Raw genomic sequence first — 14,256 nt, forward strand, 5'->3', positions numbered from 1 at the left:
ACTACTAGTCCCCGGTTTCCGCTTCCGGAAGCACCGATAATGGCGAAGAAAAGCTACACAAACAGAACTCACTTGGACTTCTCAGCAACGGTTAAACCGATTTTCACAAATCATGATTTAAATTAAATCTCTAATTGTCTTAAAAGATACTGAGCAATTTAATCCAGGGCCGACTTCCGGTTCCGAAATTGTAGAACGATGAGTGTAAAAAACTTTCAAATCGTCATTCAAAATGATGGAACTGGTACGCGTTGGTACGTGCGGCTTTGCTCCGTTCGCAACGTGTTTTGTTCAGTTTCGTATAGCGTGCAGGGTTGCCACATTTCAATCTATATTTTTCAGGTGAAAGAAATGTAAATTACTAATTCTTTTATTCAATTTGTACCTACTTGTTAGTATTATCACAAAATCATAATAACGATGTTTTACTACAAAAGTACATTCACTGCCTTTCTCATATAAAAAGCTTATTAGTTAGTCACTAAACGAACCGACTTCGGCTATACTGGTTCCATGTTCCCGGTTCCAGAAGTAGCGGAAATAGTGATCAAAATTTCTAAAACGAGACTCACTCAATTTTTCCAGAGATGATTTGGACGCATTCTACAAACTTAGGCTCAAATTAAATTTGAATGGTCTCATGGATTGCTGTTTAATTTCATCCGGGTCTGATGTCCGGTTCCAGATCTATAGGGCAAAGTGTGTTTAATCATTTAAGTTCGACGATGCAAAATAAAGAAAAAATATTATTAACTTGACATAACTGTTTACAAATTGAAGAGGTTATGTTACTTCATACCCAAAGTTTATTTTATTCAAGATTGAAAAAAATTTTTTTTTGCCAAATCTTCTAGTGATCTTTTTGAAAATATGAGTATTATGAGAAAGGCATCATTACACCACTAGGTAAATTAAAAAAGGTTTTTATTATTGTGCATGCAGAAAAAAATCGGTAGCTACATCTCTCTCGCCTGATTATGTTGCTCCAGCGAAGTTCACTGTGCACCAATGGTATGTAGACAGTCTTGCGATATATTAATCACTCATAATTGTACGAAAATACACTCACTTGGACCGTTCAGTGTCAAGCCCATTGACTCCTGAGCATACATTATCAACTTAAGGTGCATACGGAAAGTGATATTCCATCGTTATGTGCTCTGATAGTGGAGGCAATACAATGGATTCATTTATGTGGTTCATAAACAAGACAACAAAACATGTATAAAGTAACATGGTTGTATCAGATTTAGTCTCTAGTGTCACGAAATAGTAACAGACACTGATGCCAGTATTTCGGTATTCTTTTTGCATCCTATCATGTATCAACTCTGTTGCTCTGCTTTACAATTGATAGACACAACGTGAAAAAAAAACAAAAAAGAACTGTTAATTTTTATCTACACTGGAAGAAATATTCTCCTTTTTGAAAATACAGTAGATTATTCTACAGATAATTTCAAAATATATGAGGTTAGAGTTACGCACATTGAAAAGTATTTTATTATAATAGAGCAACAAATATTGATTTTTTCCAGATATATTCCAGATATTTTCAACATGCCGCTTACATATACATCGAACCGTCCTGAAGATTAAACATATTGATTGAGCTTGTTCGCACTGCTAAGAGGAAAATATTCGATCGATTATTCCATCTAATATTTATTAAAATTTTGATTTGGTTAATGATCAAGAGTAAACCACGTTAATTTGTGTTGGTAAACTCTGTATTACGTACATTTTATTTAGTAAGTATGTCAACATTTTAGTGTGCTTGAATACACATTTTAATTATCAGAATTATCGCTCTTATCTAAAAACTAAAAGATATAGAGTGGTTTTGTTTGTTTGAAAGTTGTTAAGAATGTCAGGGTATATATTACGAAAACCATGTTAGCTGGGAACTTGTCCACCAAACAATGCTAGTTGGTTCACAATTTGACGATAGAATATTTATTATGTGATATCTGTTAGCCCTGATGATATGAATGTTCCGTTGTTCCAAATCAAATACTGTACTGTGAACAGTATCTGAAAATTTTCCAATTGGTGGCGCTAGTGTGCAATTCAAGGGTGGAAATTCATGTTGACTCATTCAGATGGTTTCTTTGAGGAGTTGTTCTAGGGTTGCAATTATTATTAAATGATTGACTAAACAATTCGTATTGTATCTACAAGGTTGTCTTCAGTAACTGAAAATCATGATTGTTTACGAGAGTAATGTTATCGATAAGTTTTCCAATAAATTGATGGAGGATAGACAAATTGAAAACTGTTTTCCTAGAAGGCGCTAGTAAGCTGAGTATTAACATGAATAAGCTATCGACATCTGAAATCTGAAGATCTTGAGAGAGTGAAATTCAAACTTTATATCAAAGTTTTGATTATTCGTATTGCTAGATATAATGATAAGTACATAAAACGTGTGATAAGTACATAATGCTTTCGTGACGTTAGATGGATTGAAGCAGGGCGACGCGCTCTCAAATCTGTTGTTCAATATAGCGTTCAAAGGTGCCATGCAAAGATCCGGCGGGCGAAGAAACAGTACCACCATCAATAAGTCTCACATGCTTCTTGGTTTTGCGGACGACATTGATATTATTGGTGTGGATTGTACAGCTGTGGAAGAGGCTTTTGTGCCCTTAAAGAAAGAAGCTGCGAGAATAGGGTTGACGATAAACTCTACCAAGACTAAGTACACGTTGGCTGGTAGATAATCAATTTTCTTTGGCAAAATTGTTATCCCACTAGCGCCACCGGGTGGGTGTGTTTCTAATTAATATGATTTTCATAATGTAGACCGCTACATTCCGAACATTTTTGTAGAAGACAAAGTCGCTATAAATCTTTTAGTTCTCGCACTAGAGCATAATTTTGATAATGAAATTTGTGCCATAGCAAGCACACTAATTCCATCTGATGTAGTGATTCCGAAATATACTTTTAACTCGTTAATGAACTTTGAGTTTGAAGATTTTTTTTTTCCATAAATACGTTTATTTCATAGGCAATTTACATAAGTTTTTCATCGCCGTGGCATTTCGAATATCATATTAATATTTTGGTATTCATTGATCTTATAACTGTTTCAAGTTTGTTTGTATCAGTTCATCACTTTTATTTAATATAAGATAGCTGGCTATAAGAGTTTGAAGATGTTAAGATATTCGTGATATTTCATGTCCAAACTTTTTTTTCTCTATTGTAAACATATGAATTATTTCATGCTGGCTGAGCGGTTCTCAACTAATGGTCTGTCAAACTACACTAGAGACTGTCCCAGAAAGTATGGACGCAACCAAAAACCGCTGCCATTTCGCAATGGTTCAGAATCTGTCAATTTTTATGGCTGCGTCCTGTTGTTTACAATCTTCTCTAACCACTTGTGCAGTTGTTTATTGGTTTTCATTAGTTTGTTTCGAAATGCGTGGACTTTCAGCAGAACAACGTCGAAAAACTGTGTACAAATGGTGCACAGAACGCGGACTGTCACTGAGAAAGATAGCAAAACTGGAAGGAGTAAGTGAAAAAGCCGTGCGAAATGCAATCAGGAAGTTCGGTGAGGATAACACCTTTGAGGATAAACCGAAAACGGGTCGAAAAAAAAGTCCTGCTAACCCTCAGTTGGATAAACGTATACTGAAGGCGTTTCAGTTCGGGATGTGGCCATAAAAGTGGGCACCTTGAAGTCAAATGTTCTTCGTGCTAAAGAACGTTTGAATCCTCGTACCTATAAGAAGCAGAAACAACCAAACGTAGTCCGAAACACGAAGCATCGATCAGGCCGAGGGTTAGAAAGCTGTACAATACGATTCTTGCTGGAAATTTGAACTGCATAATCATGAACGACGAAACCTATGTGAAACTCGATTACAAATCCCAGATCGGGACCACAATATTATACGGTGTGAGAAGGGTAAGTGTTAAACCAGTCCGAGACATCGATTGAAGTCGAAAAATTTGGTAAGAAAGCTATGGTCTGGCAAGCAATTTGTAGCTTCGGTAAGATTTCGAAACCCTTCATCACCACTGCTTCAATGAACAGCGAAATAAACATCAAGGAATGTCTACAAAAACTCTCGAAATCAACGGTAGAATGGTACACTACCAAAAATGTCACTTTCGTCCCAAAAGACATGAATCCACCAAATTGCCCACTACTTCGAGCAATTGAGGAATTTTGGGCATTAACAAGGCACATCTTAGGAAATATGTCTCGGCAGCCGAAACCATTCAACAGTTCGAAAAAGATTGGAAAAAAGTGTCAAAACTTGTCGCCAAGAAGTCTGTACGGAATTTAATGAGGAACGTTCGCAAGAAGGTGCACCAGCTAGTCTACAGCGGCTAAGTAGCAAATGATGAGAATAATAATCTGTTGTTGTAGTCTAATATTATCAGTATACCGAATAGAATTTGAATATCTAATACTTGTGAATTATTTACAGTCAAATTAAAGTGCGTCCATACTTTCTGGGACAGTATTTAAATTGTTTATCTAAGTATCTACAAGTTTGCTCAAGATTGTATAGCTCTATCTGTCGATCGAAACGAGACAACCCTTCACAGCCCCAATCAGTCGAAATCCCATATGCTCTGGGTCCCGTTTATCGCGGATTCGCTTTTCAAGTCCCCGGTGAACCGCGTGATACGAGACCCCTCTGTACATACCATGGATTGAAACTTTTGTTTTCCAGTGAATGTACTAACTTGTTGGCATCAATGCGATTATAGTCGTAAACATTTCGGTAGTGATCAATTCAACAATTGACGTTGTAGTTTTTTTTGTCCATATGGGTGTGAATTTCATTAGGATTTTCCAGAACCGATTATCATTAACTTCTAGTAGAGTGGCAGCAATTGATATAACCGATACCGTGCCAAGTGTGTTTGTGTTAATCTATTGATACTTGCCCATGACTATGGAAGATTGATATTTTTGGAAATCAGATTATTTATGATCCCTGATAGCACCGGGTAGCAGGTATAAAAGTGATGTCGAGTTGTGAAACCGATACAGTTTGTGTGTTTCGAAGTGAGAATGAAGGTCTTCATTGTACTAGCGCTGTGTGTGGCATCCGCATTGGCGGGCCTCGAGGAAGATCTTTGGTTGGAGAAAAACAGTGTGCGCCCTTCCGGCTTAGAAAGCTTCAAGGAGCCACGATATACAGGAAGAATCGTTGGTGGTAATGAAGTTGCTATCTCCAGTTTCCCGTATCAGTTGTCACTTCGTTCCAACGGTAATCACATCTGTGGAGCTTCGATTATCTCAAGCAACTGGGCTTTGTCGGCCGCACATTGCACTCATCCGACACCTGCTGTTAGCACGGTCTGTTTCCAAAGAACACGTTGAGAAATTGTACAGAAGTAATGAAATTTGCTCATAATTTTAGATTACTTTCCGCGGTGGAAGCGCCAATAGAAACAGTGGTGGAACCATCTTCCAGGCGGCTCAGATTGTGAACCATGGATCGTACAATCCAAACACTATCGATAACGATGTCTGTGTTATCCGAATCACAACGTCCTTCACCGGAACGAACATTTCTCCAATCACTATCGTTCCAAGTGGAACCGGTATCGCTGCTGGTACTCGTAGTATCGTATCTGGATGGGGTCTGACAACCCCGGGTGGATCCTTACCGGTCAACTTGAGAGCCGTCGATATTCCTGTTGTTGCTCAAAGCACCTGCCAGAGTCAGTGGGGATCTGGAAGAATCACCGCAAAGTAAGTTATACAGTACATTTTTCAATTTGACAGTGGAACGTAACGTTCTGAATTCAACAGCATGGTTTGCGCTGGAGAACCCGGTCGTGACTCCTGCAACGGAGATAGCGGTGGTCCGCTCGTTACCGGTGGGCGCCAATTCGGTATTGTATCCTGGGGTGCTACACAATGTGGCGGTAATCTGGCTGGAGTATATGCCAACATTGGTGCTAGTAGCATTCGTAACTTCATCAGTTCGAATACCGGTGTTTAGTGCGACAGACTGAAATGATTGTCAATACAATTATATGAAGTATAAAATCAGTTTTCTTCAGGAATGTTTCATGGATATCCGAAAAATTTCCTTCATTGAGAACTACTGAAGTATTGGAAGATTTTCGTGGCGAAAATTTCGGGGAATTTAAAGACTGAAATTAAGATTGTTATCAAATTAGAACATTTCTTCTGACGAATTCACTGCTGCATAAAGAATTCATTTACTTAGTATAGTCAAAGATTAGCTCAAGATGGAGCAGTCTGCGATTTCTCTTGTATCATTTCAGTAGTACTCCGCGATCAACTCGGTTCATTGTCAGTCTAATCATCATTTGAAACAAAAAAAAAAAAAACAGTATCTGATCGCTATATGCGTCGTAACTTTTTTTTGTTTGGAAAGATATAAAGTTACAGTATGAACGATATTGAATAATTACCTTTTTTTATATATATAAAAAATAGGTATAGAATTCGCTCAAACTTTCGAAAAATTTTCCGAGGCCCGGAGGGCCGAATGACATATACCAATCGATTCAGCTCGACGAACTGAGCAAATGTCTGTGTGTGTGTATGTGTGTGTGTGTGTATGTGTGTTGTCAACTAAGAGGTCGAGATCTCAGAGATGGCTGGACCGATTTTGATCAAACTAGTCGCAAATGAAAGGTCTCCCCGTCACCCAAAACGCTATTGAATGGTTTTGAGATCGGATGTTTACTTTTTGAGTTATACAAAGTTTTATGTCAAAATTTTCAGTTTTTTGACAGTATCTGTCACAATTGACCTTGAAAACAGAATATGTTTTCAGACTTAGATTCCGCACGGTAATCCAACAAGCCATAGATTGTTAAAATCCGTCCATTTTTAACGGAGATATCGAAATTTTTGTGTAAACGACTTTTCCCCCTATTCCGGCAGTAGAAGTTTTGAGCGCTGTATGACAAAGAAATGCTTGGGAGCAACGGAAAACACGATTTTTTATACTGTTACATACAATTGTATCTAAGTACCAAAAAGACTGTGTACAGCATCCTTTTTCATGACATTTAGCTTCGGACCGATTTTAGCACGGCTCGTTTTTGGCAACATAATCGTTCGAATATGACATATGTAAACCAGATGATATAAGCATTTTCGAGTTGAAAGTAATTCCATAATTAAATTGATTTAAACTACTTACAGCAATAAATGCTGGAAGAACATAACATCCATATACCATTCGAATCAGTTCGTCGAGACCAGCAAATGCGTGTGCCCAAATAATTCCACTCAATTTTCTCGGAAAATTTCTTTTCTACAAATTCAGATTCATACGAAAATTCGTATGCTCCCAAACAAAGTTCCTGAATTATGTTTGGTTCTGACCTCTGGTTCCGGAACTACAGGATGATATGTGAAACGAAATCAAAATTGTGTAACTCATTCTTCTCGTAGATGTCTGAACCGATCTAAGATTCAAATGAAATCTAAGAATCATCTAAGATTCAAATGAAATCTAAGAATCATCTAAGATGCAAATGAAAAGTTTCAAGATTCTATAAAATATCTTGCTCTTCAGTCAGATCCAACTTCCGGTTTCGGAGATACAGGGTGATTGGTATAAAAATGTCTATTCCACATATATTAATCAGGTTTATCGGGTTAGCAGATTTGGATAGTCGATAAAAATAAATTAACTTTTTTCAGTTTTAGTGGTATTCAGTTGTCGATTCAGAAGGAACCTAAAAATTTAATTCGTGCTATGATTTCTCAAAGATGTCTTCACTGATTTTCAAATATTTTGAAACAAATGTAAACTATACAGCTACTCAGGTAAATTTATCTGACTTCGGCCATACCGATTTTAGAATTCCGGTTCCAGAATAAAATCGTTTCTCAAAGCTCAATCGTTTTCTCAAAAAAAGCCTGATCAAATTTCAGAAACAAAAATTCAAATTAAAATAAACTTATATACAAAATTAATTAATTTTATACATTCACACAAAAATTAATTAATTTTATCCAATTATGACTTCCGGTTCTCGAATTACACGATGATGAACTTTTCAAATTCAAACCGATATAGAAGATGACAATCCCGAAAAGCTTCAAAGTTGGACTCAAAACTGTTGTTATTTATTCGTCATATGGCCATACGAATCGGTTTGGGTTATGCTAGTTCCTGAATACCGGCTCTGGAAGTACCTTAAATTACCGTAAACTCTAAACTGGAACTTACATATCATGGCATCTTTAATCGATTATCACACTTCTAGATTTAAATTCGATCCGATTTGCAGTTTCGACATTACAGAGTAATGAGTGATTAAAATCTCAAATTGCCACTTAAAACGACGGTCATTAAAATAATGTTATGAAAACTTAAACACCGAAGAATATTCATACAAAAAACACATGCGGATTGATAAAAAAAGGTATCATCTCACTGCTATTTGGATTAAACACGTTTTTTGCCTTATATCCACTGTTTCTAAAAGTAAGAAAGCAAAAATTACTTAAATTTGTGGCTTAGAATTTATTTTATTTGGTTATTCAAAAGTTTGGCTAAAAGTCTTTTTTGTGCTTTGGGCACATAACCGATTTCACTATTCTTTAGGTTTCGTCTTCGGCTCGTCAGTGCAGAGCAGTTCAAATTCAACTGCTTAGTGCAAAAACTTGGACGGTTAAATTTTAATCGCTAAGCAGACGTACAGTTGACGCTATTTGCGAAACACTTTTTTGTTGCGCCGAAGCGCATTGTCTATTCTGACGTCTCGAAGAAAACGGATAGGTGACTCAGATTCATTTATTTTGTTTTTGTCTTATTCCACGAAGTTTGTTTGTTTCCTTTCCAACTTGTGTTGTTTCCATGACATTTTACCCGAACTTATTGACACTTATTAACGAAGGGTCAATAGAATTACACTATTACTGAGCCTACTGAGCAATTCCAGAAATGCTTATCAGAGCATCAAATTCAACCTTCTCCGATTTAGATGAAACTTTGCACATGGCTTCAGTATGGCAAACCATAGAATGGAGAGGTCGATCCGACTCACGACTGATTTTTAAAAAGAGCGTATGTATTTATGCCTTTTACCAAAATTGCCTTTTTCAAATCGTTGTAACTCGGAAACCGTTAATAGTACAAAAATGGCGTCAGGAAGAAGTTGTAGGGAATCGATTGGGCACTCTAAAAATAATATACACTTAAAAAAATTTTAATATAATTAAGAATTATTCATGTACATGAAAATTATTTTGTAGAATACCACAGTATTATATATGATAGTATGATTAATATGAGAAAGGCATCATTACACCACTAGGTGGATTAAAACAGGTTTTTATTGATTCGAACCACTGTGCGTCGTTGACGTTTGTTTGCAATGAGTGTGAAAAATTGAAATGATTTAATCCTCTAAGACCTAAGTTTACGCAAACTCCTAAAACCTTCGTTGTAGTTCTTGCTGTGACACAGTGTAGTCCCTAAGGATAATACTCCAAGTAGTTCTTGTATATTGGAACATCTCTTAAGCATTTTCATAGATTCAGACCATACTCAGAGAGTCCTCAGGCGCTAAAGTATCGGACGTAGTAGGATTGTTCATGTTATTTACACTAAAATCAAATGAAATTTAAAAACCTTGTTTCCTTCGAAAAAATTGATATATCGCGATGCTTTACGTGAAATTTAATTCACGTACACTTCGGCTCTGTGCGTAAATTGAGGTTCCAGTGTATGGTGCGTGTTTTGTTGATGGTTTTCTCTCATTGCACTCTCTCTCAGTGCACCTATAGAACGAAGCGAGATTGTCGATAACGAATTTCAACAACGGCTAGTCCACGTCATACCAATCTATGCGCGAACCTGTCGCTTCGTCGCAGCCGAAGAAAAAAAAATGTTCCCCATGGAATAATAGCGTGGTGGCTAGTAAATTCCGTTCACGCAGCCCAACTGGTTTCGGTTCCGAACCCCGCACATAGAGTTCGAAAGTTTTTCTGACTCGAAGAGGCGAAATACTTTAAAATTAAAGCCTCTATACTTGAAACAAAAAAAAACAAGTTCTATCGTAATGGGAATTGACTTCAATCTGTTGCGATACTGTTAGTATCGATACCAGAAGTATCGATACTAACAGTATCGCTCTGATGTGATATCGATACCAAAAATACCCGATTCTTCAAAAAAAAAGTAATGATACCTCAAAGTATCGACTCGGACATACCTAATGGGACATAGTAATATTGAGTTCATCTGTGGTAGTGTAATTTCTCCCCTCGCACTGACAACTTCAACGAGAGCTCTTCTCTTTTAAATATATACACTACTGTAGTAGAAAGTGTGCACGCATCATGAGTGCGCGTGTTTATTTTCTTTTACCTCTAGCACTGCATTGCACCAAAGTGCTAGAGCAGTGCTCTCAAACTCTTTGAGGTGGACGGAGATATTTTCACAAGCGTGTACACCGCTGTGAGCAACTGTGGTGTATGGTTTGCGTAGAAGAAGCGTGGGACGCGCAAAATCAGCAAAATAAAACAATTTATCGTTGAATTTTCGTTTTTCCTCGCAAGTTTATTATAGCAAGGCCAGGTCTACTCTCTATTCATTGAAGTTCACAGAAGTGTTCGCTCACCATCACGCGCCAGTGATCACTTGGGTGTAGTTAGGCGAGAGTACGTGAGATCGATTCATGCGAAGAGAAAGTGGTTCTCTCGCACCAGCTTCTCACACACTCAAAGTCTGTTCAGCACACACTCAAAGTCTGTTCAGCACACACTCAAAGTCTGTCTAATGGACACTGAGAAAAAGTGCGCTTTCCGTTTTGTGTGGAGCCCACCGAATGCATCCGCAGTGTAGAAATGAAACTTACACTGGTGTATCACTTTAGTGAAATGCCATCTATTACTACAGGAGAGATTCAAGAGCTCATATTGTTACCTCATATTGCAAAAAGAAAAAAAAAACAAATCTTTGAGAATAATGCAACTAAGATTTTGGAAATTGTTTTTTGCTTTTCTCATATAGAAAGATGATGCGATCACTGTGAAAACTGACTTTTGAACCAAAGCCCGGAGGCCCGAGTTTTATATACCATTCGAATCAGTTCGTCGAGTACGCAAAATGTCTGTTTGTATGCGTTTGTTCAACGTTTCTTTGCACCAACTTTCCTCGGAGATGGCTGAACTGATTTTCACACCTAGATTCAAATGAAAAGTCTTGTGGTCCCTTACAAAATTCCTGGATTTTGTTTCGATCTGTCTTCCGTGCAAAAACAAATTGAAAATAAGAGCACCAACTTTTATCGGAGATGGATGAACCGATTTTCACAATCTTATCAGGTGTACAACTTTCCGATAGGTGGATGTACCGGCTGAGGCTGGTTAAAATACATAGATGATAATGCCTTTAAAGGGAGTGTGTACAGTGCCTAACGACTTGTCATCGCCGTTTCAGTGACAGTTGTTCTTGTTTTCGTATTATTCACGCTCGAAAATGTCTGCTTATGTGCCAATTCTCGCCATTTGCGGGAAGTCGAAAAAAAAATGCAGCTGAAGCGCATCGAATGCTCTCAGAAACTTACGGTGATGCTGCTCTGAGTGGAAGAACGTGTCGGCAGTGGTTTCAAAGTTTTTAAAATGGTGATTTCGATGTCGAAGACAAACATGGCGGTGGAAGAGAAGAAACCTTCAAAGATGAACAACTAGAAGCTTTGCTTGATGAAGATTCGTGCCAAACCCAAGAAGAGCTTGCCGAATCGTTGGGAGTAAGTCAGCAAGCGATTTCAAAACGTCTCAAGGCCCTGGGCATGATTCAGAAAGAAGAAAACTGGGTGCCGTGCGAGTTGAAACCGAGGGACATCGAGCGCCGTCTATTTGTATGTGAGCAACAGCTTCAAAGACCAAATCGTAAGGGGGTTTTACATCGAATCGTAACCGGTGATGAAAAGTGGGTTCGATACGATAATCCTAAACGCAGAAAATCGTGGGGAAAGCCCGGGCATGCGATGGAAAAATCGATTGCTTCATGGATAGCGTCAAAAGAGGACTCCTTTTTCGAGCCGGGATCCGAAAATTACCGGAAAGATGGGAGAAAGTTGTCGACAATACTTTGAATAATACATCTGTAGGCACTTTTTCGCAATAAAGCTTTTAATTTTGGAAAAACACGGAAGCATGTACAACTTTGATAGACCAAGTGAATTTTCTGAATTTCATCTGGATCTGACTTCTGGTTCCTGAATTGCAGGATTAAGAGTGTTGAACATTTCAAGCAGTGATACAGAACAGTGATGCAAAACACGGAAAATGGGACGGACGACCAAACGTATCCATTCCGGCTATACAAATCCCCGGCTTCTGATACCGCAAGCATTGGAAATAATGGTCACAAACTCTAAAATGGAACGAACTCACTTTTCTCAGTGATAGTTTGGCCGATTTTTACAAACTCTAATGAAAAGTCTAATGATTCCATACGGAAATCTTAAATTTCATCCGCATCTGACTTCCGATTCCGGAATTACAGAAAAAAAATGTCTATTCCACATATATTAATCAGGTTTATCGGGTTAGCAGATTTGGATAGTCGATAAAAATAAATTAACTTTTTTCAGTTTTAGTGGTATTCAGTTGTCGATTCAGAAGGAACCTAAAAATTTAATTCGTGCTATGATTTCTCAAAGATGTCTTCACTGATTTTCAAATATTTTGAAACAAATTTAAACTATACAGCTACTCAGGTAAATTTATCTGACTTCGGCCATACCGATTTTAGAATTCCGGTTCCAGAATAAAATCGTTTCTCAAAGCTCAATCGTTTTCTCAAAAAAGCCTGATCAAATTTCAGAAACAAAAATTCAAATTAAAATAAACTTATATACAAAATTAATTAATTTTATACATACACACAAAAATTAATTAATTTTATCCAATTATGACTTCCGGTTCTCGAATTACACGATGATGAACTTTTCAAATTCAAACCGATATAGAAGATGACAATCCCGAAAAGCTTCAAAGTTGGACTCAAAACTGTTGTTATTTATTCGTCATATGGCCATACGAATCGGTTTGGGTTATGCTAGTTCCTGAATACCGGCTCTGGAAGTACCTTAAATTACCGTAAACTCTAAACTGGAACTTACATATCATGGCATCTTTAATCGATTATCACACTTCTAGATTTAAATTCGATCCGATTTGCAGTTTCGACATTACAGAGTAATGAGTGATTAAAATCTCAAATTGCCACTTAAAACGACGGTCATTAAAATAATGTTATGAAAACTTAAACACCGAAGAATATTCATACAAAAAACACATGCGGATTGATAAAAAAAGGTATCATCTCACTGCTAGGTGGATTAAACACGTTTTTTGCCTTATATCCACTGTTTCTAAAAGTAAGAAAGCAAAAATTACTTAAATTTGTGGCTTAGAATTCATTTTATTTGGTTATTCAAAAGTTTGGCTAAAAGTCTTTTTTGTGCTTTGGGCACATAACCGATTTCACTATTCTTTAGGTTTCGTCTTCGGCTCGTCAGTGCAGAGCAGTTCAAATTCAACTGCTTAGTGCAAAAACTTGGACGGTTAAATTTTAATCGCTAAGCAGACGTACAGTTGACGCTATTTGCGAAACACTTTTTTGTTGCGCCGAAGCGCATTGTCTATTCTGACGTCTCGAAGAAAACGGATAGGTGACTCAGATTCATTTATTTTGTTTTTGTCTTATTCCACGAAGTTTGTTTGTTTCCTTTCCAACTTGTGTTGTTTCCATGACATTTTACCCGAACTTATTGACACTTATTAACGAAGGGTCAATAGAATTACACTATTACTGAGCCTACTGAGCAATTCCAGAAATGCTTATCAGAGCATCAAATTCAACCTTCTCCGATTTAGATGAAACTTTGCACATGGCTTCAGTATGGCAAACCATAGAATGGAGAGGTCGATCCGACTCACGACTGATTTTTAAAAAGAGCGTATGTATTTATGCCTTTTACCAAAATTGCCTTTTTCAAATCGTTGTAACTCGGAAACCGTTAATAGTACAAAAATGGCGTCAGGAAGAAGTTGTAGGGAATCGATTGGGCACTCTAAAAATAATATACACTTAAAAAAATTTTAATATAATTAAGAATTATTCATGTACATGAAAATTATTTTGTAGAATACCACAGTATTATATATGATAGTATGATTAATATGAGAAAGGCATCATTACACCACTAGGTGGATTAAAACAGGTTTTTATTGATTCGAACCACTGTGCGTCGTTGACGTTTGTT

The 14,256-nt window shown here is 37.2% G+C and overlaps 1 protein-coding gene across 1 annotated transcript in view; it reads left to right on the forward strand.

Annotated features, from left to right (window-relative positions):
* The first annotated feature begins 5,009 nt into the window (after window positions 1-5,009).
* LOC131428652 (uncharacterized) overlaps window positions 5,010-14,256 on the forward strand; it is a 28,584-nt gene continuing 19,337 nt past the window's right edge. The window contains exons 1-3 of the mRNA XM_058592697.1: window positions 5,010-5,332; window positions 5,397-5,731; window positions 5,792-5,983. Of these exons, the coding sequence (XP_058448680.1) occupies window positions 5,045-5,332; window positions 5,397-5,731; window positions 5,792-5,983 (815 nt within the window). The 5' untranslated portion in view covers window positions 5,010-5,044. The remainder of the gene's footprint in view (window positions 5,333-5,396; window positions 5,732-5,791; window positions 5,984-14,256) is intronic.

Source organism: Malaya genurostris, chromosome 2, assembly GCF_030247185.1.
Source record: "Malaya genurostris strain Urasoe2022 chromosome 2, Malgen_1.1, whole genome shotgun sequence".
NCBI lineage: Eukaryota > Metazoa > Arthropoda > Insecta > Diptera > Culicidae > Malaya > Malaya genurostris.